This window comes from Prosopis cineraria, unplaced genomic scaffold, assembly GCF_029017545.1.
Source record: "Prosopis cineraria cultivar Desert tree isolate PC_DT_omini unplaced genomic scaffold, ASM2901754v1 PC10, whole genome shotgun sequence".
In the NCBI taxonomy this organism is placed as follows: domain Eukaryota; kingdom Viridiplantae; phylum Streptophyta; class Magnoliopsida; order Fabales; family Fabaceae; genus Prosopis; species Prosopis cineraria.
In genome coordinates this window covers 32,162,867-32,185,468 of record NW_026555341.1, presented here as the reverse complement: position 1 = coordinate 32,185,468, position 22,602 = coordinate 32,162,867, and the positions used below count along the sequence as shown (strand labels likewise).

Genomic DNA, 22,602 nt, shown 5'->3' with positions numbered 1-22,602 from the left:
TATTCCACCAGTAGCGTTTAACCATGCTTGAGCCGCTTCTTTTGAAGGGAGAGAGGCTTGAGTTTGAATGAAGCCATCATCTGTATCTAGTAAGGTTGGTTGTTCACTTGCACATTAATTATCAAGCTCCATAGCATTATCACCATTTCTTTATTGTCCATCTTCCTCCTCAAAATCTCTTTCAGAAGTTTTAATAGCTTGTTGAATATTTTTTTTATTGTTACCAAAAATTCAAATGAATTAATAAATAATCAAAATATAGAGATATCATTTTAGCTTTTGAGAATCCAACTTCCATAAGTATTTTTTTTTGATTTCTCATCATCAACCCATTAACTGTCTTTCCTTTTTAATGCATAGCCACATATAATTGGGACAACATAACTCTCTTTCCAACGCTGTTTTCCAACAATATAACAACCATTTGTAGATTATTAATGATATAAAGAAAAAATTTTTATTTTTTATAAATTAAACTTACCAATTTTTTTAACATGTAAATGGGAGGAGATAGATCCTCTTGTATGAAGAGATAGATTTAACAATCTATTGTTTGAATTAATTGTTGAAATCTTTTTGAATTTTGGGTCTTCAGTTATTCACTTTGGAACATAATTTCATTCTCATTGAGCTTTTTCTTTTCCTTACCAAAAATATCACTAAGTCGTCTAAAGCCAATAGCTTCAAAGACATGTCTAATCATCTTTGCTTCATTTTCCTCCTAATATAATCTCTAATCTCTACAAGCACCAATAACGTTAGAAGTTACATTAAAATAAAAAAAAGTTTCCAAGAATCCAAGACCTCTTTTCAAATTGCTTTGCCCGTAGGATCATTGGCTGAGCTGATCATGTATGATGACCTTTCTTCATTGAAGATAAATCCACTCAAGGACATGGAAAATATAAACAAGATCACAAAGACATTTCAACAAATCAAGAAAAGAAGTGTCAAAACATGTATCATTGAAGAACTATCAATACCAGATCTAGGATGTTTTAGATTCTTAGTCTCACCACAAAAGCAACATAAAGAAACAAGTTTGCAGAACAGTGCCCAATACTTACTAACTGAAGTAACAATGAAATGTGTACCACCAGATCTACTGATAATAAAAATCTAAGAGGCTCAATATCATAGCAGATAAATCTTTATGATTAAATATTTAAAGGACTTTGTAATCAATAAATGGATAAGCATCCAAACTTATATAATATTATTGAGTTCTTTGGAATGCTAACAGTATGAAAGTGACATAAGTCACCACAAAAGTCAATAAGCATTAGGTTATAGTCATAGTTCACATGGTTCATGTTCATACCCTTGGTAGACTCACTTGAACATAGAATGAGACTACATAACCTTAGCTTGTGCAACATATCAAAATCTGGTATTTACTAAAACCTTAAAAGAGAAAAGTCAATGAAAAAATTTCAGCTTCAGTATAGATAGCAGAACATAAGAACAGTATATCAACAACAAAATGTGATTTGGGTGATAAAAAAAAAACTTCCAAGCATAAATTTATTCTATTAATTGGATTTCTTATTTATGCAAATAGTCCATCAAGGACCTAAGTATCAATGACTCTACAATAATAATCAATGCCAAATATGAAAAATATAGGAAAACTACAGTATTCATAGACCACGAACAATATAATTTACTTTAGATTGCATGGACCCACCTTAATTCGAGTTCAGTTTTGGTGCTCATTCTAGATTTTTAATTTAGATAATTCAGATTCATCATTTTTATTATTATTTATTAAAATATAAAATTTTAATAAATCTAGATCGACTCATCCATTGTAAATATGGATAGTCAACTTATTAAAATTTTAAAAAAATAATATTGAATTGACCATTCAGATTAAATACATTATCCAAATTGATAATAAGTAAATTTATTAAATTCTTATGATTTTTTATAATAAATATAAAATAAAAATAAAAAATAAATTGTATAAAATTTGGACAGTTCAGGTTAAAAATCTAGACGGTTCGGTGCTCATCAACACACCAAGACTGAATCCGCTTAATTCTGGGGAAAAAAGAAGTTGGACTATATTCTAGCCCTTTACTATCATATGGCGTATAGGTACCCGCACCACACCAGGTACGGATGTTCTCAAGCAATGGAGATATAAAGTGAGGTGAGCAAAATCTGACCCAAAAAAAAAAAAAAAAGTGAGGTGAGCAAAATAAATAAAATATGGGACCTTTTCCATTATTTTCTCTCTTATCAGAGTACCTTTCTATTGCAAAGAGGGGATCCAAGCTGACCAAAGTTACCTTTTTTATTCTTGTGGCTAGAAGAGACTCTAAACAAGTTTTCATCTATAAAAAGAAAAAATAACAAGTTGATCATGAAAAAAATCAAATAATTAAGCACAAAAAGTTTGCTTGACCTATTTACAACTTTATTCATGATTGGTTTCTTCTGTTGCTAGATTGATGTTCTGATAGGTTGAAAGCTACTTTAAACAATAGAGATTTATGGATTAGAGAACGTGACTCTTCATTTAACATTATGCAATAAGCAACAGAGGGATCCATTAGAAGAAAAGCATTTCATCTTCAATAAAGATCTCATCCTCATCAAATACATTTGGACAAAAACTAGGACCAGCAGCTTTCAAGACCTTTGTGCGATAAGTGGCATACCATCACACCCATTGAGAGCTATAATTGATATTGTATTCTTCTCTATCCATGGTCACATAAGATTCTCCATGGGAGACCCATTGACAGTAATCAGGCACAAAACTATGCTTATAGAGATGAATTTTGATAATATCTATATCAAGAAAGTGTCTATTATAACATTTTGAACAAGGGCATCTTATCTTGCCATCAGAAACAAAGTTGTCTTAGTATATTGCAAATTCTAAAATCTCATCTACGCCATTTATAAATTCTTCAGTTATCCCTTTTCTACTTTGATCATTTCTATTATACATCCAAATTCTATCAACCCTCATACTCTCTACATTATAAAAAGAAATAAAAAGAGTGCTTAGAGAGATTTAGGTAAAAAAAATAAGGATAGTAAAAAAACACTAGCACAATAATAATACTAATAATTATAAGCCTCTAAATAACAACAAAATCTCTAATAATGAAACAATTGAACCTTGGTTCTGCACTTCTGACACTACATCAAGCACACACTTAAACGCTTTCTTTTGCGAATGCCTATCAGTAAAGAGTCATCAGGCAGCATCCATCTTCATTTTTTTTTTAATTTTTTTATGTTGAGTGTGAAATTAAATTGTTCTAATTTATGAGCATTGTTTCACGCCTATTCTTTATCTAACATTAATTTATTAAAGCTTGTCTACCACAGCAAACAGAGTACTATGCACATAATGATATATCATATTCAATTCTTATATATATATATATATATATATATTCACATCATATTGAATTCTATTACTTAGTCGTGTTTGTAATCAGGTTGTGATTCTATATAAAATTACAATATAAGACGTGAGTTGAACATTATTCATAATAGTGCATGAATAATAAGATTTGCATAGATTGTAATTTAATCTCTTAAACATTATAAAAATATTTATAATTGCAAATGTAATTCTAAGAACAGAGACAATGCTAACTTTGGTATGATAAAGAAATCTAACACTGAATCTACTGTTGGAGAATTCCAAAGAAAGCTAACAATGTAATTCTTCAACATTTTGAACTTTTGGGCTTTAATTAATGGTTAAGTCGAACATAGATTAAGCTAATTCACAAACCTTTACTCTCGAGACTAATTGGGTCAAGAGATTGTAAGAAAATTAACTAATATTAATTAATTATACATTAAGTCTGCTAGTCACTTGGTCTTTTTCAGTCAAACTAGTAACTTGAACTCAATCTCTGTTTTCTAAAATTGGGTTTTTTAGTTTTGTTGGAGGTTAGCAATGTGTGAACTTTAATAGCTCACAAATCATAAAATCTTAGAGAAGCTGATGGGGGAAGTGATGAACAAGTCTCACAAATTCCATAACTTGTTCGTGGAGGGAAAGGGAGACAAATTTCATTAACCAAAGTAGATAAGCATTTCTTTCAAGAAAGGATTGAAGAAGTGATTAAATACAGCAAGAGTGACAAACCATTTAGGCACCAAATCGATGGGTTTTCGAGGAGAAGGCAATGGTTAAGTTGAAGTGGTAACTTTTATATAGAACGCTGCGTTGGAGGAGGAATTGCTGGAGGATGAACCGAGAAGCACAGCAACAAAGCAGAAGGAGGAATAAAGGAGCATTGCCGCATCTCGGGAAGAAGATAGCGGCTCGTCACGAAGTGCATATATTGTCAATAAACTGCAGACAGCGGCTCGTGGAGGAAGAAGCGTAAATGAAATTGATAAAGTGCAAATGGTGGCTCGCGGAGGAAGAAGCGTTTACGAACTAATGAAGTGCAGATAGGTCAATGAAGTCAGGTTTAGTCTTGTGAAATTTGCTTTGATTTTTTTTTTTTTTTAGCTACTAATTTTGGAGGAAAGTCCTGAAAGAAAATGAGGGAGAATGAACGAGAGTTGGCGCGTAACACTGTAACACATATTTTACCCCAAAAAATATTTAAAAATAATGTTTATTTTAAAAAACTTAAAAATATTGAGAAAATATAATTTTTTTTAAATAGAAATAAAAAAAAGCACACAAATATCTCACTAATTATCTTAATTTAAATAGGCATAAAATCAACTTGCTATTTTTTTATTTTAGAGAGGCATAAATATGTCTTGCTATTTTTCTTACTAATTATCTTATTTAATAGATGAATTTATAATTTTTTGCTATTTTTCTTGCTAATTATATTTTAAAGAAGAATAAATATCTCTAGCAATTTTTCTCACTAATTAGTTTTAGAGAGGAATTACCTATCCATCATTATTTTTCTTGTTAATTTTAAGCTAAGCTACAAATTTAACATTCTTTACTAGTTTTCTTACTAATTTAGCATTTTAGAAAGGAATAAAAAATTCCTCATTAAATTTTTTCATTAATTTACATTTTTATAATAGTGCTACAAGTTAAAAGCTTCACTATAAGTAGTGAAGCTAAGTACATTATCATCTTGAGGAATGTCTAAGTAGGAACCTCCACTTTATGGATGGGTGAATTGAACGTTGACGGATATGCTATAGGTCAACTGGGACAAGCTGGTTGCGAAGGCACTCTCCGTCATGCTAAAGTGAATGGTTGCCAGGTTTCATGTGACTTAGGACGGCATGCTCCTATAGAAGCTGAACTATAGGGTGTATATTATGGTCTCAGAGTAGCAAACAACTCAAAGATTTCATAAGCTTGTGGTGGAAAGTGATATCTATGAGTGTCTGTAAAAGTCTACTGGATTTTTTGGATTCAGGTCAAATGGACTTGGCATAGAAGAATGGTGTGGAGCTTATTAATGGTGATATCGAGATCTTGGTTAAGCATTTACTCAAGGAGGGTAATAGCTGTGTTGAATGGCTTGCCAAGTAAAGTATCAATCATACTGATAATTGTGTGCTGTTAGATTTACCTTTAAAGAGATAGTGTCTCTAATGGTTTGAGATATATTGGGAATTTTTGCGCAGAGTTCTATATAACATGTCTTGTTTTGTTTGGGCTATTTGTTTACCAGAAAAAAAAAAAAAAATACCACTATGGGTATAGTTCTGAAACGACATGGCATAGACTTCGCAGCCTTCTTAACTAGCTGCTGCATAAACTAGAATCTAACCAACCAAAAACCAACATTAAACATGTAGATTGAGGCATAACAATACACCTCATTATTGAAAGATAAAACGAAACAAAACAAAAGTATTGATTGAAGTAACATGAAAGCAGACGTGCTATTTTTGTTTGGAAGCAACATGAAACTCATCCCTCTTGACCAAAAATAATATAGCAATAGAAAAGTCTGCAGGTAGTTTTCAAAACATATACCTTATTCCAATTTTAGGACAAAATTTGTGATAAGTAGACGGTATGAAATGTGCATGGTATGCTTTTTGCCTATGGTCATCAGACACTGACTCTGGTATGTATAGTGTTTGGGGAGAGGACCATACTGAAGACAATTTGAACAAGTTGGTCAATATCTTCCATTATGAAAGAAAACTCCAGCATATCTCCAGTGAACAATTGAAGCTCATGAAACAGAGAGCTCAAAGAATACTCAAAGAAACTTTGAAACTAGTCAAATTTAATGAAAGGACCTAAGTGATCCCAATGAAAGTAAAAATATACTCATTATAATATTCTATTATGGCAAACCAAAGACTTGAATTCAAAACATAGAAGTGGTCGAAATGAACTTTGGAGATAGGCAAATTAGGTCTCCAAGCAAGAACAGAGAGAGTGAAACCTTGAAGAAGCTAAGTCTCATAACATATATAGAATAAACTTCAAATCCTCCTCATTTCGAAAATATATAACAAAATAATTCTATTGTTGGTGGATGACACGAACATCATCACATCACACAAATGCCTATAAGTATCGATTAATGATTGAAGCTTTGAAGCAAGGAGGATTTTTTTGTTTATCTTTTATGACCTTGCTAAATTGTTAAAATTTTTGTATAGTGCTAAACTGATTATTTACTTATATTAACTGTATAAATTAGTAGTTGTATATTTATTACTATGTTTGATTTACTAAAAAAACTAATTTTTATTAACTGTACAAATTAGTTGTATATTTATTAATCTTGTTAATTCTAAGAAAAAACTAAATTAAATATTGTGTATATCAGCTTTTATTTAAAATATGGCTCCAAATTTTTGAAAAAAAACTACAAATTAAATAAAAATATATGTATAAATAATAATTTAATATAGGGTAAGTTTTAAAATATAAATTATTATTAATAAATTATTTCCTCATGAAGTGAATAGGTAATATATTTATTGATGATTTTATATATGAAAAGCATCAATAATAATCAGTTTTACTTTTGCATGGCTTATCGGACTCTCTTTATCCAACTTATTTCACGGGGGGATGTTGAATGACTTGTAATGGAAATAATAGTTAAAAAATTGTAACAATAATAATGTACAATGGCTTCGATTTTGGGAAGAGGACAAAATAAAGAAAAGACAAATAAATTACTGTAGTTGAAGAACTGTTACTAAAGATATATTGATATTGATTTTTTTATGGATTATATTATTTTTTATGTCTATCATGCATGTTTTTTATGATTTTAATTTTTTTAATACATTTAAATATTTAAAATTAATTTTTTACTTCATATCAAGTAAAAACAATGAATAATTATTAATAATTACAATTATTATTTTAAATTTTAACAATTTTTTATAAAAAATTCATTTTAAATAATATAATTACATTTTTTGTTTGCTAATAAATGTATTTTCATATTTTAAAATTATTTTTAAAATAAATTTTGGGCATCAGGCCAAAACCTGGCCCAAACCTTTGAATAGCTTGATATCCGAATATGTATGTAGGATCGACCATCGGATTATGATGGAGCCTAACTCGACTTATACCAGTGATGCAGGAGATCAAATAAATGGTTTTGATTGATTATATGTATCATTTGATGAGATTTTGGTTTTCTTTGAAGTCTATTAGTGGCAGTAAATTGAGTGCAGTCAGAGAAACACCACACAACATCACAAACCATCTAAGCGCAAAGTTGCCTTAATAATATATAGACATACATAAATAACTAAAAATATATTTGAAAAAAGGAGATTGTAGGTGTATCTATATATCCTAAACTCAACTGAAAGATAGGATAAATATCAACAATAATAAATAAACCACTAATTTTACTAGGAACACTTGGTTTATTTGGTCAAGGAGTTAAATTAGCTTAACTTGGAATCTCAAAGTTTGAGTCTTGACATCACCGAAGTACCAGAAAGCCATCTTCAATAATAATGATCCCATGCAGTGGAGACTCAGATTAGTCTAAATAGAAATAGGTAATATCTTCAAATCCTAAAATAGTGACAACCAAAGGCGTAGCTAGGACTCTAAGTTAGGAGTGCAAAATAATTTAATAAAAATTATATTTTTTAAAAATAATAATTATACTAGGATTAAAATTAATAACATAAATAGTTTTATCATTATTTTTATTTTAAAAAATTATATTAAACACATTAATATGATCTTTTATTATAAATACGCTCTTCATATTTTATTTAAATTATTAAAATATTATATATTTAATAAGTTTTAGTCTAAATATTTTTTATTTAATTCAAAGAGTGTAAATTTATAAATTTTATACACCTTACTTAAAATTTTTTCAAAATGAGGAGGCACATTTGCACCCTATCAACCCAATGTGGCTTTGCCAAAGCATTGCTCAACACTTTGGCTCACTGCAAAGCTACACTTACACACACTCATTTGCATTTTGAAATCTTCAATTTTTTTTTAAGTGAATTGTCAACATTGATATTGATCATGGTATTATTATTTAAGTTAGATTTTCAACGATGACTCTAAAAAATTACTATCAAAAGTTATCACTAAAAGTCTTTTTTTAGTGAATCAATACATTTTAAAAATAAAAATGATCCACTAAATGAGATAACTGAGACTTAATAATTTAATTAATAATTAATAAATTGATGAATTTTTTTAGCTTAATTTTCCCTATTACATTTTAAAAACACAATTTGGCTATTAAATTTTTTTTTTTTGCGTCTTTTTAAAGTTAAATTAGATACCATCAATATAATTGGTGGAGATCGTATATGAAAAAAATGGGGTTTATTTATAGTCATTTCATGGAGATTTTCTTTTATACTATTTTAATTACATTTTTCATTGTGTATTTTTTTTTTTTAGTTTTGTTTTAGGATTTTGGGGATAGTTTGGTCTTTTTAACGAAAAAGATGATCAAGATGAATTCGTGGGCTTCCTTTTGTCGGCCACTTCCACACTGCCCTTTTCCTCTTCTGCTTTCGTCTTATCTATTCTCTATCCTGATCTCCTTCTTGTCATGAGACTTAAATTTCTTCATGTAATCAGCTCCAAGCATCGATTTGATGATTGAATACTCTCGATCGGCCATGGAGCTTAACGGAGTAGCTTGGTTTGATGCTTAACTTCGATTTCTTCCCTCTTTAATTTTCTGGTTTTATTCATGCTCTTTCATTTATACTGATGATAATTGATTGATCTAAAAAAAAAAAACACACACACACACACACGCACACAGAGCTAGTTCTTGTGATTGATTAATTGCATATAGCTTTGGGCTGGGATTGATCTGAGAAGTTAGCTTGTGTATTAATCATTGCACTCTTTTAGTGTTTTTGAGTAGCTTAACAATTTAGGTGACTGGTTAGAGAAATTTTCTGTCCAGAAAATTGTTTAGGTTGAATTAGCCATCAAATTAGTAATGAGTGGTTTGTTGATTTACAGATAATTTAAATGTGATTGTCAGATGCTTGAATTTTTAGTTATGTAATCTCTCCGATCCTATTTACAAGGGAAGGAGAAAAAGTTCTTTTTTTTTTTTTAATTACATTACCAAAATGAAGGATGTCTTGCATCGGATTCTAAGCCATGGAAAAAGGAGCACAGTAGTTTTCTTTAGAGACAATGAGAGAGGGGGGAGAGGGAGAAGGAGAGAGACAGAGGTAGAAAATGACAAGGAAAGAGGAGAGAGAGAAACCACTATGATAACACTTAAAAGTTGATTGTTTCTAGACCGTTTATTAGATCTAATTTTGCTAGTTCAAATTTACAGTTTTTAAACCAATACTTTTTAAATAAAAAATTATTTTTTAAAAAACTAAATGTTAAGATATTGTTTTTATTTTAGATTTTGTATCCATTAAGATATTTTTTTAATAAAATTCAATTAAACAATTATAAATTTGTGCTATCCATATTATATTTAAATGGTTTAGAAATAATAAACTCTTAGTGCTTATTTACATGATAAATATTGAGACTGGTTTCTTGAGAAAAGGACAGAGAGAAGGATGGCTGGGAAGGAGGAAAAAATGACTTGGACATATAACCACATGTGTGCAAGAATTAAATATCTATGTGTGCGTGCCTTGATATATTAATATACGTACATGAAACTTGATATATTATCCTAGCAATAAAGTAATCACTTTGTAGGACTTGGCTTCCCTCCTATGAGGAAAGTGTCCGTTAAGTGGGGAGAAATTTGAACAATTCATATTTAATTTAAATAGTTAAAATTTAATATTTTTATTTTTATTTTATATTTATTAAAATAACATATAAAATATAAAATTTTTAATAAATTTGTTTACTATTTTGAATAATCCAAATTTAAAATATATAGTCCAAATTTAATATTAAAATTTTATTGTTTTTATAAATTGATCATCCAGCAAAAGTTTAAATAGTACATGTTTAATATTAATTTTTTTAAAAAATTTCACATTAAGTTTGAATTATTTATATTAAATTTGGATTATACGTCAAATTACTGAAATAATTTATAAATTTTTTTTATAATTTATATAATTTTTTATTTTAAAAATATAAAATTAAAATAAAACCACTACATTTGGATCATCTACATTAAATCCAGATGTTTCAGATTTCTCCTCAGTCAAAGAACCCATAGCGGAGGCTACCCTCCAGGGAAAGCCAAGTCCCATTTTGTATGGAGAAATGGGAGGTTCAATCCTCTACTGGTTTAGCCCCTTTTGCTTAAAAAAAAAATGTTTATATAATATGTAATAAATGCATTAATATACGCACACCCGCAAGATAATAGGATGAGCGCATGTGACCATAAGAGTATAAAAAATTTAAAACAGAACATATATATAAACATAGATCTTTATTATTCTAAAGGAAAAAGTAAAAAGTGCTTAATATGGAAAGTCTGAGAGGAGAGAAGAAGGACAATTTTACAAGAAGGGAAGATGATAGTTTTACAAGGAAGAGAGGTAATAAAATTATTCGATGTCTGTAAGAAGAGAATTCTATTACTTTTATTGACTTTAGAACTACTCTGTTAACTTCTTCTAACTCTAATTAATTTGTTTTTGACAGTCCTTTAATTTTAACTTTGGCTTTACGTTTTTCTTCTTTTCTTCATGTGGTTCACTTTTTCTTTTTTTCCTTTTTTTTTTTTTGACTTCAGACTATTTTGCACCTTTATTTGTCTTCTTTCCTTTTTTTTCTTTTAATTATTTTGCACCTTTATCAGTCATATCTTTATTTTTTTTCTCTTCTTTTTCTTTTGTCACTTCCCTCTCTCTTTTTTTCATACTTGCTGTCCAATTTTTATTATTGACATTGATTGTCTTCACTTCTGTCCGTCGGCAATTAATTGATATTATTCAAATCAGCACCGAGTATGTCTTTTTTGTCTATTTCTTGAGTAGAGGACCCCACATTAGAAGTTGCTTGTGATTCTTGAGAGATAGCATCACAAGCAGCTTTTGATGTGGGGTCCTCTACTTAAGAAATAAACAATGAAGAAATATTTGGCATTAATTTTGAAGAATATCAATTAGTTCCTGATAGACAAAAATAAAGATAGTTGATGTCAATAATAAAAATTGGATAGCAAGTATGAAAAGAAAAGGAAGGAAGTGACAAAAGAAAATGAAGAAAAGAAAAGTAAAGATATGGCTGACAAAGATGCAAAATAGTTAAAAGAAAAAAAGAAAAAAAAAAGACAAACAAAGGTGCAAAATGATCAAAAGAGAAAAAGAAAAAAGACAAAGACAAGTGAAACACATGAAAAAAAGAAGAATAAGCTAAAGCCAAAGGTCAAAAGGGTTTCCGAAAGCAAATTAATTAGAGTTAGAAGAAGCTAACTAGAGTTGTCTTGAAGTTTATAAAAGAAGCAGACTTCTCCTCTTATAGACATTGAATAATTTTATCTCCTCTCCCTTCCTTTAAACTTTCCTTTGTAAGCACTTTGCTCTTTTTCTTTATAATAATAAAGACAAATGTTTATAACTATATTCTATTTTAAATTTTTTGTACTTTTGATAGTCACATGTTTGTTAGTCACATGCATTGATCCTATTATCCCAATTATATCAAAGCCAATGGTTTTTTTTTTCTATACTTGTTTATTATTTTGTTTAAACTATTTTTATTTCTAGACTATTATATTTTATTCTTCTATGGTGGAAATGTTGGTAAGTCTGTGAGCCCAAACTTGACGATGTTAATAACTCTATTGGATTAGACAGAGGTGTTTCCGGTAAACCTAGGAAGAACAATAATAGTAGAAAATAACATAGTATAAATAGAAAAATGAGCTGGTTCATTAAAATTTTAGGATTTGAATCCAGAAAAGAAGATAACATGAGCCTTAAGTGTCATAATCTACAATCAAATAAGAATAGTGAACCTGAAAAAGAAATAAAAAAGGTAATAAAAAATCAAGTTTCTATAGAAACAGAAATAACTTCGGTAGACTTACAAGATAAGTTAACCAATTGGTCTATGCCGACCTTTAAGAAAGAAGAAGTTTATAAAAAAAAATTTGATTTTTCTTATATAACGCAATCTATAGAAAGAGAAATAAGAATTAATAAAGAGATATTGTGTATTCATATGATTCCTAAATAAATTATAGGAAAATATAGAGAAAAATATAACTGGATGCATATAGGTATGATTCAAGTTGCAAATAACTTTAGATTAAGTTTAGACGAACCCATATTATATGTTGAAGAGATACAAGACAAGAAAAAGATTTTCAAAAGTTCTTTATAGTAATTATACAGTCAAATTTATACGAAGGACCACTCTATTTTAATTGTTTCCCAAATCATGTAACTAGAATAAAAGATAAAGATTGTAGAGAAATTTTAATAATGGAAATAGGTAGTCAAGACTCTTAAAAAAAAAAAAAGAGTCATGTACATGGTTGTACAATATAGGATAATGTTCAAAATACAAAAAACACATCAAAATTTTAAAGCCATAAAAGAATCTCCAAAAGGAGAATAGAAATAGGAGGTCCCTCCAAAACTTCAGTCATAATCCCAAAAGAATAAAATACAGCGCAATACAATTACTCACAAGTTGAACTTTCCCCAAATTAGCCAAACCAGAACACTAGAGCAAGGAAAATTAAAAGAAATAATAAGAACATAGGAAAATTAAAAGAAATAATAAGAACATAGGAAACTTAAAAGAAATAATAATAACATTGGAAGGAGATATTACATATGAAATATTAAATAAATCAGCCTCTTATATAATAAGGGAAAAAACACTTTTACTAATACCAGAACCAAGATAAACCATAGATAATTCAAAATTTTTTAATAAAAGTATATTATAAAACAGCAAAGATGTTTTTACAGAAAGATGTTAAAAATTTAATTTTAAAACAAATTTTTGTCAGGTAGCAAGTCATATTATCTTGTTTTGATTTTGAAATACAATTTATAAAAGAAAAAAAAATCTTCCAACTTTTTGACGAGAATTTTTACCGGAAATTTTTTTAAAAAATGAGTAAAGCTACCATCTCAACAGATTTTATATATATATATATATATAATGGAAAAATTGAGCCAAATACTACAAATAAAATAATATACGCCACAGTGCTGTGTAGACTCAACAATTCCCAAATGCTATAAACATTCTAATTTCAAATTTTCTTTTATTTTTAAAATAAATATAAATTATCCTAAAAATCCTCTCTCCTTTTAAATTTCCATTTCAATCAACTTAATTATATATATCATAATAAAAATGATCTATAATATAATAAAATAAATATAAGCAAGTTTAATTAATATAATAAAATATCTTATAAAACCAGCTTTGCCTCTGTACAGCATTTTTTGAGCAGTAACATAGAATTTCCCATTTCTACTAAAAAAAAAATTAACATATCTTTTATTTATCAAACTTACAAGTTAAAAAATATCTTACAATATATACACGCATTACACATGCATATATCATTAATCCATAAGAATGCAATTTAAAATTCCACAATTGTTTGTTAGAATCGAGAAGTCATGGGATTTAAAACTTCTCAATTTTCATGAAAAATTTCGCAAGTTCGATAAGAGAAAAACTAAAAGTTCAAACTCTTCAATTGTTTGAATTCTTATCACTTTTGGATAATCTAAAAGTTCAAACTCTTCAATCACCCAAAAAAAAAAAAAACAGAGAGAAAAACTCAATTTCATCGTCCTTTTAATTTCAAATGTAGACAGTTATTTTTCCCGTTTGTAATGCGTGTATAACTGTATATATAGACATTATCGTATTGATCTATTTAAAGCAATTGTAGAGAAATATCACTCACAGCCCCATGGAAGACGTTCGAGTGATCTCCACAACTACGATCCGATCACGAAGCCACCTTATTAATGATGATTCACATGAACAAATCGAGCTCAATCCATGGGATCTTCATTTTCTACTTCTCGGATATGGTCAAAAGGGACTACTTTTTCATAAGCCCACAAATCACAATGTCATCGTCTTCAACACACACACACAGTACAGATAGTGATCCAACATCTTAAGAACTCGCTTTCTTCCACGCTCGACTTCTTCCGGCCTCTTGCCGGCCGCCTTGAGGTTGTTCCCCAAGACGGCAACTATGATGCCTTTTCCGTCTTCATCACTTGCAACGACGCCGGAGCAAGCTTTGTTCATGCCATTGCAGAGAACACTACAATTGCCGACATCCTTGAACCCACTTATGTTCCTCCAATTGTTGATTCCTTCTTCCCACTTAGCAAATCCAAGAACTTGGAAGGAACTCGAATCCCATTGACGGCGGTTCAAGTTACAGAGCTTGTGGATGGCATCTTCATCGCTTTATCAACAAATCATTGTCTTGCTGGTGTGAAGCCATTCTGGTATTTTTGGAATACCTGGGCAGAGATCTCTCGATATGGTTTAAACCATACAAGGTCGAATTCAAATCTCGCTTCATTTCAACGGTGGTTCCCTCATGACAATAATAAACGACCCGTACAAATCCCATTCAGAGAGATAACACGGAATTTTCTTGATGAATCAGATGATTCTGATCTTCTGCTGCCTCCTATTTCTAAGAGGATCTTTCACTTGAAAAGAGAAAAAATTGATGAACTCAAAGCAAAAGCTAACTCAGAGGTAGAGGATGGTGGCTTCATCAACAAAATCTCCTCTTTACAAGCTGTTATCAGCCATGTTTGGAGATCTGTGATCAGAAACCAACAACATCGTCTTGATCCAGAAGAAGAGGTCATCTACAGATTCCACATAGCTGCTGGACCCAGAATTTCTCACCCACCTATACCAGACAACTACTTTGGAATCACTGCTCAATTTGCTAGGGTGATTATGATAGAAGACGGAGGCCATGGGAAGTTCGCTTTGGAGATGAATAAGATGATATCCTCATACACAGAAGAAAAGATCAAGAGGGACTTTTAAGCTTGGGTACAAAATCCAACAATGCATTTACAGAGTGGCCCAATAGGGAAGGTTATGGGAACCGGAAGCTCTCCGAGGAGCAACTATTATACCTTTGACTTTGGTTGGGGAAGACCGGTGGTGGCTCTCAACGGCCCCGCCGATAGAAAGATGTGGAACTTGGCAGTTGATGCCGGAGAAGAAGAAGGTAGCTTCGACGTTGAGCTATGCTGTTCCTATGAGATACTTGAAGCAGTATCAAAAGACCTTAAGTTCATGCATGGGGTGTCACCGCCGCCCCATAAACTAACTAGCTTTATGCAATGCTTTTTTTTTTTTTTTTAATCAAGATATCCCTGGGTAATCATGAGATCAATTCATCAAGGAATCTGAATTGATATCCTCTCTCAAATAATATTTTTTCATATATACCTCCAAAATTTGAACCTTAGAATAATATTTAAAGAGTCCGGATATCGTTTATAAAAATTTTCTTATAAGTAAATACTATTATCATTTTTGCTCGTTTTGTTATGTCAAATGTTTATGCATGCTATCGTTTTATTATGTACAAAATTTGCATGCAAATTTATACTTACTTTGAAGTCTCACATTTTCTGTTGAAATGATCAATTATTGTCATGCTTAATGATGGAGTTGTTTAACAATTACCTAGCAATAATTGACAGTAAGGAACGTAAAATTTCAGAGTAATTTTATGATTGCATGCAACTTTTATGTGGATTTGAGAATAACAAAACATAAAATTTCAGAGTAATTTTATGATTGCATGCAACTTTTATGTAGATTTGAGAATAACAATAACAATTATCAAGCGATAATTTATGTATTTATGCAACTTTATATGAAATTTGAGAATAATTTTTCTTAAAATTTTCAAGGACACACATAGTGACAGATTTAGGGGGGAAGCACATGTGGCAAAATTTTTGCACAATCACTTGACTTTAACTTATAAAAAATGCTCCAATTAATGTTTTCCCCCAACTATTATGTAATTTTGTAGCCCCACCATTGTTTCTAGATCCGTCCCCAGACACACATGCTAGCTTTCAACTTTTTTTTTTTTGGAGAAAAATTATACATAAATTTCACAAAAAGGAATTTATTATAAAAAAAGGTCTTATAAAATTTATAAAGTACTCCCAAATTTTAAAAGTAGGCAAAAGTGTTTTGTAAATTTTATGAAATCTCTTGATAATAAATTTTTTTTTATAAAACTTAGGTATAATTTTTATTTTATTTTTTATTTTTCAATTTTTTTATTTTTATTTTGATTCTTTTGCAGTACGTAAAGCAGGCTTGATGCTAGTTTTTACTTTAAGAGGGCAAATATCCCCACAAGACATGATGTAGCTGCAGGTCCACCCTTGCATACTTGCAAAAAACTTTTGCGCCGTCTTCCACTTCTTGGGGTCGCTTGTCGAGGAAACTTTCAGAAACTTGCTTGTAATTCATTTACACAGCATAAATTATTGCAAACCGACAGATTGACGAGACAAATTAATTATAAATCATCCGCTAATTGAAATAATTTGGAATTTATTTTTGTTATAAATTGATGGATATTTTTTTTTTGCTTAATTTTCCTTTTTTGTCGCAATTTGGCCATTACATTTTATTTCATATTTATTTTGTGCAGATTTTTGGAGTTAAAATAAAGAACATTGGTGGAGATCTTATATGCAAAAACTTGTGAGGGTTATTTCATGGAGATTTTGTTTTATATTTTTCTTTGGCTATTTCTATAGTTTTATTTTCATGGCTTTTTTTTTTATTGCATATCTTAAATTGTTAGTTGCTTGAATTGTGTGTTTTGTACCTTGTTACTTGCAAACTTGTTACTTGCAAACTAATTGTCTACATATAATTGATACCTTGTCTATTTTGTGTATTGAATTACCTAGTTCTAGTGATTTAATCATTGACTCTTTGGTTATATTGCAAATCCTAAGAAATTGTTTAATTCTGCACTACTACGCGACATCATTGGCCGTCTTCTGTTTTGGAAAAGGTTGCGTTAGTATACGTCCGTGCCTTTTGGTTTTCTATCCTTAATTAATGTTGTCTTAGCTTATAACCTGGACTGCACAAAATATTATTAGTATAATAATTAACTGGATATAAAATACATATTTTATTAGTTTAATAAGATAATATCGTGGAAAAAATTTATCAGGAATCCTTAGAGTGTTTTTCAATTTTAAATTAGATCTTATAGTTTATTTTATTTTAATCAAGCCCTTATAAAAATTTTTTTCAATAGATATATTAATCCTTGAAAGTTAAAATTCTTAATGAATGATTAACTTTTCCAAAACAAAAATACTCTTGAAGTTTATGGAAAATATGATTTAATACAATGTTTACATTTTTATTAATTTTTTTATGAAAATTTTATATGCATATAAATTAGGATTAAAGGTCATTTTATTCCTCAAATTTACTTGAAGGGGCACCTTGAACTCAAATAAGGATATGTTATGTCCCTCAAAGCAAGAAATTCTCTCCCTTGTTACCCCTGGTATTAACTCGCCATGTTTTCACTATCAGTGAGCCTCATATTGTATTTTTTTAATATTTTCTTATTATAAAATATTGGATTAAAAGTTATTTTTACTTCTCAACTTTTACTTGAAGGATCAATGGGCACCATGAACTCAAATATTTTATAATAAAAGATATTACAAAAATGTAATATGTGGCCCATTAATGATGAAAAGACTGTGAAAAAAATGTTAGGATAATGTGGGAGAGAATTTTTAAAATTGAGAGATAAAATTAACCCTTATTTGAGTTCAGGGTGTCCATTAACCCTTCAGGTAAAATCAAATGGCAAAAATAACCCTTAACCCTAAAATTATTTAGAAGACAACCTAATTATTTAAAATTTTAGTTATAAAAAGTATGTAATTAATTTTGAAGTTACATAACAATTTAGTAAAAGTATAAAAATTCTAAATTTCATTTTTAAATAAAAAATTTAAATAATTATTTTTTGTGCTAATCGTTATTATTTTTTTTAAAATATTAAACTCAATATGTCCATATTTAAAAATATTTTGTCAATATTTAAAATTTCAGTAAAAAAATTTTTGTATTGAAACTATAAGTATTAAGGTTAAATGATTGAAAATATATTTTATAAAATTAAAGGATTAAAGTAAAACTTATATGAAATTAAAACTTATATGAAATTAAAAGAATAAAAATATACTTTATCGGTAAATCAAATGATTCAAACTATAATTAAATGCTTGACTAAAAGAAAATAAACTATAAATATTCAATTTAAAATTGAGGAGAATTATAACACCTGTTTATTATTTTCCCTTGTTATTAATCAATGATTAACATCAACTCTTTACAAACAAAGAAAGAATTATACTTCACGGCAATGTGATTGAACTAATTGTTTTTTTATAATAAAAACTGAAATCATGCTGATTCAACTCGTTGTTATAAATTATAAACAACTAAACCGTACAGTGTACAAGAGAAAAATTTTATATATATCACATTCCAACAAATTCAAAATCATTATTTAATGACTTTTGCAATGTCTTTTCTTGTCTTTAACACAAACTTTACAGCATTTCAGCAAACAAATCAGCTTTAATGAGATTACTTTTTCTCCGACATACTTTGATCCAATAAAACATTTTGGGAGAATGATAAGAATGATAAATAAAAACTTTGTAAAAATATTAACATCAAATTGGAATTTTTCAAAGCTAACGTTTTGCAAATTTCAGTAATACTTTTATCATGTTGTAGTAATAAAATTCTTAATTTGACATTACAACATTCTTACTTGTCATTCTTGCTGGTGAAATCTAATCTGAGTCGTGCCTAAGGACACTATCCTTAAGAGCTATTCCGCTACACCGGATTGATCGCGTGGCAGCTCCCCAAGATTAAACAGACTCTTCCTACTAAAAGTAGGGACACAGAACAATCGAAATTTACAAAATATACTCAGGTAACTACACAATGAACTAATCCGATAGAAGAAGAGAGAAAGGCTGAGAGTATCAAGGCTCGCTCTAAACCTGTGGCAAGCATTGCCTTTTATAGGCAGATCTCATAATGCTAGGCAATAAAATCACCTTAATCACAATTAAAAAACAGTTTCAAATAATAATGATGTTTAAATTACATGTTATAAAATAATGAATAGACTTAAATAATAATTAATATTATTAATTTATAATAATTCCTTCTGAAATACTCAAAAATATTTATAATATCCAACAATCCCCTACATATTTCAAAAGGAAGGAATTTTTTTTTTGAAAAACTATCTTATATAAATAATTTTGTATCTCCAAAAAATAGTTTCCAAAAGTTTGGAAAATTGTCCAAAATTACATCTAACTTATTGGCAATTGTATGCAAGAGCCCATTTCTCCTCTAAGCCCATTTATTAGCCTAAGTTCACATCTTAGTATCTATAAACTAAGGCCTTCATTCATTTGAACAACATGGGACTTTCCTTTTTGACACAATAGTAACAATCCCCCACATGTGTCAAAAGGACCACTATCATCTGAGTTATTTTCACGGAAGATAATCACTTCAAATTTGGTATCTTTCGACTTGAACTAAACTTAGACCAATAAAACTTAACATACAAAAAAGTTGGTGTAACTTTGTTATTGAACCAATAGATCTTAGTTGTGTGCTAGAGGTCTTATTAGTCAGATTATACCCCCACAATTTCCGTTGTTAAAACGGTTTTGCACGTTATCGGCCATGCGCGTGCCTGATTTTAACAAATGCTCTAGAGATTTTGCTACAATTTTATAGGAGCGGTCCCACTCTACATTTGTATAGGTGTTTTCATTAAGTGCATCTGCAATGGATACACCATCTATAAGGACTATGAAAAACATTAAGAGTTTTTGCTCAGCCTCCGATCAATGCATTTGAGCACTTTCTCAAGCCATAGGAAGGGACAAAAATTTAGTACTAGCAGAACTAACAAGTGACTTGTTCTTACCCATTGAACCTTCTTCATAGGATCTCCAATCACAAAGGTTGGGTTGCTACCACTGTTAATTTCAAACAGGCTTAAGTTCTATTCCCCTCGACATTAAAATTCTTCCCTAGGGGCTAGTTAACGAATCCGTCTGATTTATATTTGATCTTATATAATCGATTGAGATAACTTCCTCTTTTAGCATGCTTAATTATATCTCAAACGATAGTTACCTATGCCATTATTCTCTTTGCAATGACTATCACCATTTGGCCCTTGTTTTTTTTGCAATGACTATCGCCATTTGCTAATTACACAAATCATCGACATAGCTTGTGTCGGTTTTACTCATAGTAAAATATTCATTGAGAAGTTTCTTAACTACTCAACCTCATTATTAGCTAACTTTAGAGTAATGAACTCTGGCTCAAATAATATTTTATTTGGCTATTGATAGATTTTTCTTCATCTGAATATAAAATTCAATTAACATCATTGTATTATCTTAATACAATGAAAATCTATTATACATGATACCACCATTTATGGTATCCCTCAAACACTCATTTGTCTCATGCTCTTATGAGACTTAATCTCCATGCAACGTATGTTATGAAATTAACACTTATTAATGCAACAAACTTTCACAACTTTGTTCATACACAAATTGAGCAACAAAAATATATCATTTTTTTAAATGACAAATCAATCTCATAAGAATTCATTGACGCTAAGTGTCGATTTTATACAACAAAATAATTGCTTAGATGATCTCTAGCAACTTAGCCTCCAATCCAATTTCAAATTAATTAGCTTGGACTCCATTATGGTTCTATTATTATATTTTGATTTCATCACTACTGAGAATGGATAATCACTAGTATATTTTCTTACACAAATTTATAATTCAATAAATATCCACGTATTTTATACAGTGGGAATCCACTATTTTTAATTCCATAATTTAAGAAATTAGTTATCTCATGGGATCATAACACTTGTAAATAAATCATTATTCATAACAGTGAATATTTATGTCAAAGTAATTAAATAGGTCATGCACCTATTTTTTTTTTAAAATACATTTATCTTCATTAGATAAATGATTAAATTCATGCTACTATCATAATGCTTGTTGTAGACCACACAAAGTGTTAAATCACAATTTTTGCATTTACGCAATGAGGATAACAATATGGTACAACAGAATTTTAAAATAAAGCAAAATAATTTTTGCTAAACACCCCCACACTTGAAAATATTTTAATCATATGTAAAATATTTTCTTACCAAATTAATAATAGTTCTAATCAAATTAGAATCTCTTCACGTAATCTCCTCCCATTCCAATTAAATTAAAATTTCTTATAATTTAAAATCTACCATAAACATATCAACATGCACACCCCGTACAGCCCCACATTAGTTTTCTCACTAACTCAAATTCTACCATTTCAAATATTTGTCATGTCAGAGCATATATTAATACCTTAAACAAAGCAATTACATTAATCACAATCATGACACTTATGGGGTGATATTTTCTTCTCACTTCATGTGCCTATTGTCATCATAAATGAAAATAGATTTACCGCACAAAAGCATCAAATCATTGATATTTCTCAAATTAAAATATTTATAATATAATAACTATCATTACCCATTCCAATGATATTTTGCCACCAAAACGCCAACGTTATAATATAAGAACCCCGTCGGATAAATCTAGGCAATAACAGATAATGGCAAAATTTATTAGACTTAAATCCCATTAAGATAAATGAATATGTGATTAGAAACGAGAGAGCCAACGTTACTACTAACCCCAATGGTGTCATAATGCAGTTAAGCTACCAACAATAAACCTCTTGCATTTGGCTCTCTTATCTATATTAAAATGAGTGCAAGCAAATCGATTTTACAATAAATAATCTCATAAATATAAAATAAAGGAATTCACATGTATATATGTATATAAAGACATCTTCTCTTATATTCATGCAAGAACGCTCTAAACATATTAATGTAATTTTAAAAGACATTGAAAACTACTCATCAAATCCCAATGTTTTCACACAACTGATATGCAACTGACTTCAATATAACAAATTTTCATCATCACAATTTACTAACCATAGCTAAGTAAATAACTTTCACTTTGCTAAATGATTTTGTTCATATTGACCTAAACTCGTTACAAATGTTGAATAGGTCA

The 22,602-nt window shown here is 29.4% G+C and overlaps 1 protein-coding gene across 1 annotated transcript; it reads left to right on the top strand.

The window, feature by feature from the left end:
- Positions 1 to 5,126: 5,126 nt before the first annotated feature.
- LOC129322567 (protein ENHANCED PSEUDOMONAS SUSCEPTIBILITY 1-like) lies at positions 5,127 to 15,728 on the top strand. The gene is made up of 3 exons (XM_054968866.1): positions 5,127 to 5,222; positions 5,382 to 5,493; positions 14,439 to 15,728. The coding sequence occupies exons 1-3, from the start codon at positions 5,127 to 5,129 to the stop codon at positions 15,404 to 15,406; spliced, it is 1,176 nt and encodes a 391-aa protein (XP_054824841.1). The 3' UTR covers positions 15,407 to 15,728.
- The last annotated feature ends 6,874 nt before the right edge of the window (positions 15,729 to 22,602 follow it).

Bases quoted from the DNA above. Each gene is read 5' to 3' on its own strand.
- LOC129322567 (XM_054968866.1), top strand. From the start codon at position 5,127: ATGGGTGAATTGAACGTTGACGGATATGCTATAGGTCAACTGGGACAA. The intron at 5,223-5,381 runs GTTTCATGTGAC...TTTTGGATTCAG, and splicing joins CTAAAGTGAATGGTTGCCAG to GTCAAATGGACTTGGCATAG. The intron at 5,494-14,438 runs GTAAAGTATCAA...CTTTTTCATAAG, and splicing joins TGTGTTGAATGGCTTGCCAA to CCCACAAATCACAATGTCAT.